We start from the raw sequence: 3,090 nt of genomic DNA on the forward strand, positions 1-3,090 counted from the left end.
GAGGTGGAGCCCCCACCCAGGACTGGCCTGGGCACCTGGAATGCTCCCCTGGGAGCCACAACCCAGCAATAACAGTAGCAGCTGGCGTTTATGGGGGCACTTACTGCATGAGCTTGTGGCGCTGTTCTGCTTTGCACAGATGATCTCACTTAATCCTCAAATACCCTCAAAGCAACCCCGAGAGGTGAGCCCCAGGCTCCCGTTTTACACCAGCTGAAAGTTGAGCTGAGTTGCCGGAGCTCACCCGGCTGTCAGGTGGCTCCTGAGCTCTTGCCCCCACAGAAATCCCCAAGACCAGGGAAAAAGGGTGAACAGGCCCAGAAAGGCGAGGCCCCCCACACAACAGGCCGGGGCCCAGAGATGGAAGCAAAATGGTGCACGATGCAGGCTTCAAACACTGCATTTCTCTCTAAAGCAACTTAAGGAAAACAGCTCCCAACAGGACAAGGCAGGGACCCTTCTCTCTCAAGCCTCTTAAAGGTGTTTTATTTGTTTGCTTTGCTTTTTTCCTTTTTTTTTGACAATAATGGCACATTTAAAAAATTAACTACAAAAAAGGACCATGTCTTTGAGTCCATGTTCACGCACTGTCCTGCGCCGTGGCACCAGGACAGAGCCCTCCCCCGACCGGCAGGAGATGACACCCCAGCCCAGCCCGGTCACCCCCAGGAGGTCGGGTGTCTCTCCCCAGTCCCATCTCCAGCCCAGCTGACACCATAGTGGTGTCCGGGTTCTCAGGCCCGACCCAGGCCCTTCCTACCACGCCCTGAGGCCACCCCAGCAGGCACAGGAGTGATGATGCTTAGAGCCCTCAGCGGACCCCCACCATGAGCAAGAGGACTCCCCAAGCCCAAGGGCCCTGGCTCAGAAAGAAGGGCTAGGTGGGAAGTGGGGAAAGGGGTTGGGGTGAGGGGCTCGAGCTGAGGCTGCCAGGTAGGAAGGAGAGAAGCGACAGGCTGGCTGAGGGCTCAGCAGAGGCCCCTCGGGCTGTGTGGGGAGAGGGGGGTCCTGGGCGGGTCCTGGGTGTGGGTCAGCAGGCCTGGGCAGGGGGCCTGGGGAGAAAGAGGCAGAAAGAGGCTTTCGTCCTGCCTCTGGTTACTGTCGGGGCACAGGCCCAGGTGATAAGACCTTAGGCCCCCAAAAAGGGAAACGCCACACTGCACTCAGCCAGGTCTCAGTCCAGCCCTCATGGGAGGGAGGGACCCCAGCAGCCCAAGCCCTGCCCAGCCCCAGCTCCCAGCAGGGGCTCCCCAGGACACCCCTCCGCAGGCATCTGGACTGGTAGCTGGTGGGGGCCCTGCCCACGCCCTTGGCTCTACTCCTGCTGCTCGTTCATTTCCATGTCAGACACCAGAATGTTCTTCTCAGTGGCCTCGCCAGGGCTGGAGGAGCTGCGGCTGTAGCGGGCGCCCTCGAAGGCCCCCCGCTCAACGCTCTGTCGCCGCCGGTAGAGGATCAGGGCCGCAGTCAGGAGAGCCAGGAGCAGCAGCACTGCCATCAGCACCACCACCAGGGCTGCAGGGCTGTCCGGGAGCGCTGCTGTGGCAGGATGGACACTCGGTCAAGAAGCCCCACCACCACCGGGAAGCCCGCCGCCCCCCACCCGGAATAAGGGGAAAAGCAGGGAGAGCCCTGCCTTCCACTCACCTGATGGGGAGAAGCGGCTTTCCTCAGCTGCAGGGAAGAAGGAGGGACCAGTTAATAACAGTAGTAGTAGTAATAATAATACGCAGACATACAGACAACTTCCTGAATGCCAGACCCTTTATTAGCTCATTTCATCTTGTAGGTATGGTTATCATCCCCATTTTACATATGAGGAAACTGAGGCCATAGAGTTTAAGTAACTTGCCCCAGGTCACGGAGCTGGTAAGTGGTTTGGCGGAGGCTTGACCTCCATCCATGCTCTTAACTACTGCAAATGATGGGTCAGCTGTGTAGCTTGGAAATTTGTAGGAAGAGCCAGTCCTTCCTACAGACCCGTTTATCCCAGGGGAGGGTCCCGGCAGCCCCAGGCCTGTCTGTCCATGCCTTTCCGTGCACTGTGTCCTCCGTAGAATGAGAATCGGCCCCTGGCCCCACCCCGGCGCCAGCTTCGCGGGGGCAGGAGGAGGCCGAGCAGTGTGCCCTCCAGGACGCTCACCTCGGGGGAGCTTGCAGACTACGCCCATGGTGACGTTGGTGCAGGTGCCCGGCCGCCACAGCCCACTGTTGCTTTGGATCCAGTAGCAGCTGTTGTGGCTCAGCATGCTGGGGCCCAAGCCAGGGGGCCCCCAGTTGGAGTAGTTCACAGCTGTGTTGTCCTGCCAGACCAGGGTGCCTCCTGTGGGAAAGAAGGCAATGAGGGGGTGGGGGGGAGGTGACACAGGGCGGGTCAGTAGCGGGTGGGAGAGAGCGGGACTGTTCTAGAACCGACTCCCCCTCCCACAAGTCCTTGCCCCCACCAGCCCCTATGGAGGGCATCTCCCCAGCCTGAGGCCTTACCCCCTCCGCCTCACAGACACAGCACCCACCTTTGGGGTTGAAGTTCATGCCCAGCCAGGCACCCCGACTCTGGCCCTCTGAGCTCTGCAGGTGCTCCCAGACAAACACATTCTCCATCTCATCCAGAATGGACAGGACCGTACCACCCACTGGACACAAGAGAGGTCCACGTCAGGGCAGCCGGGTCTCCTGGGGGTAGGAGGGCCGCCCCCCGCAGAGGCCCCAGCCCTCCTCCCTGGCAGCCTGAGTGGAGGATGGCGTGCTCTGTGCATCCACGTGTGCGTGCGCACGCACAGTAGGGACATATACGTGTAATGTCACATGTGGTCTTCGTCTGTGGGATCGTGAGGGGGCATTTATGTGTGAGTGCCTATGGGACGAGTGTAGCATGGGGACTGCATTCACAGGGTCTGAGTGTCCACGAGAGGGGTCACCACCCGCACTGCCCATCAGCGGGCCCCAGCCTGCCCTCGCCCACCTCTCTGGCAGCGCTGCAGCGCCTCCTTGTGGCCCAGCAGCAGGTCCATGTGGAAGGAGTAACAGTGCTCCCGGAAGGGGATCCACGCAGAGTCCGCCAGGTCCTGGGGGCAGCTGCCATGGTGGCTT

The 3,090-nt window shown here is 60.6% G+C and overlaps 1 protein-coding gene across 2 annotated transcripts in view; it reads right to left on the reverse strand.

Moving 5' to 3' along the window:
- Positions 1-465: 465 nt before the first annotated feature.
- MRC2 (mannose receptor C type 2) overlaps positions 466-3,090 on the reverse strand; it is a 51,175-nt gene continuing 48,550 nt past the window's right edge. The window contains exons 26-30 of one of the 2 annotated variants that reach the window (XM_006912331.3): positions 2,963-3,087; positions 2,514-2,633; positions 2,144-2,323; positions 1,648-1,674; positions 466-1,536 (exon numbers count right to left, since the gene is read on the reverse strand). In XM_006912331.3, coding sequence (XP_006912393.1) covers positions 1,316-1,536; positions 1,648-1,674; positions 2,144-2,323; positions 2,514-2,633; positions 2,963-3,087 — 673 coding nt within the window. In that variant the 3' untranslated portion in view covers positions 466-1,315. Of the gene's footprint in view, positions 1,540-1,647; positions 1,675-2,143; positions 2,324-2,513; positions 2,634-2,962; positions 3,088-3,090 lie in introns of both variants that reach the window. The other variant, XM_015589696.2, reaches the window with a different exon arrangement.

The sequence above is a fragment of the Pteropus alecto genome, unplaced genomic scaffold, assembly GCF_000325575.1.
Source record: "Pteropus alecto unplaced genomic scaffold, ASM32557v1 scaffold134, whole genome shotgun sequence".
NCBI lineage: Eukaryota > Metazoa > Chordata > Mammalia > Chiroptera > Pteropodidae > Pteropus > Pteropus alecto.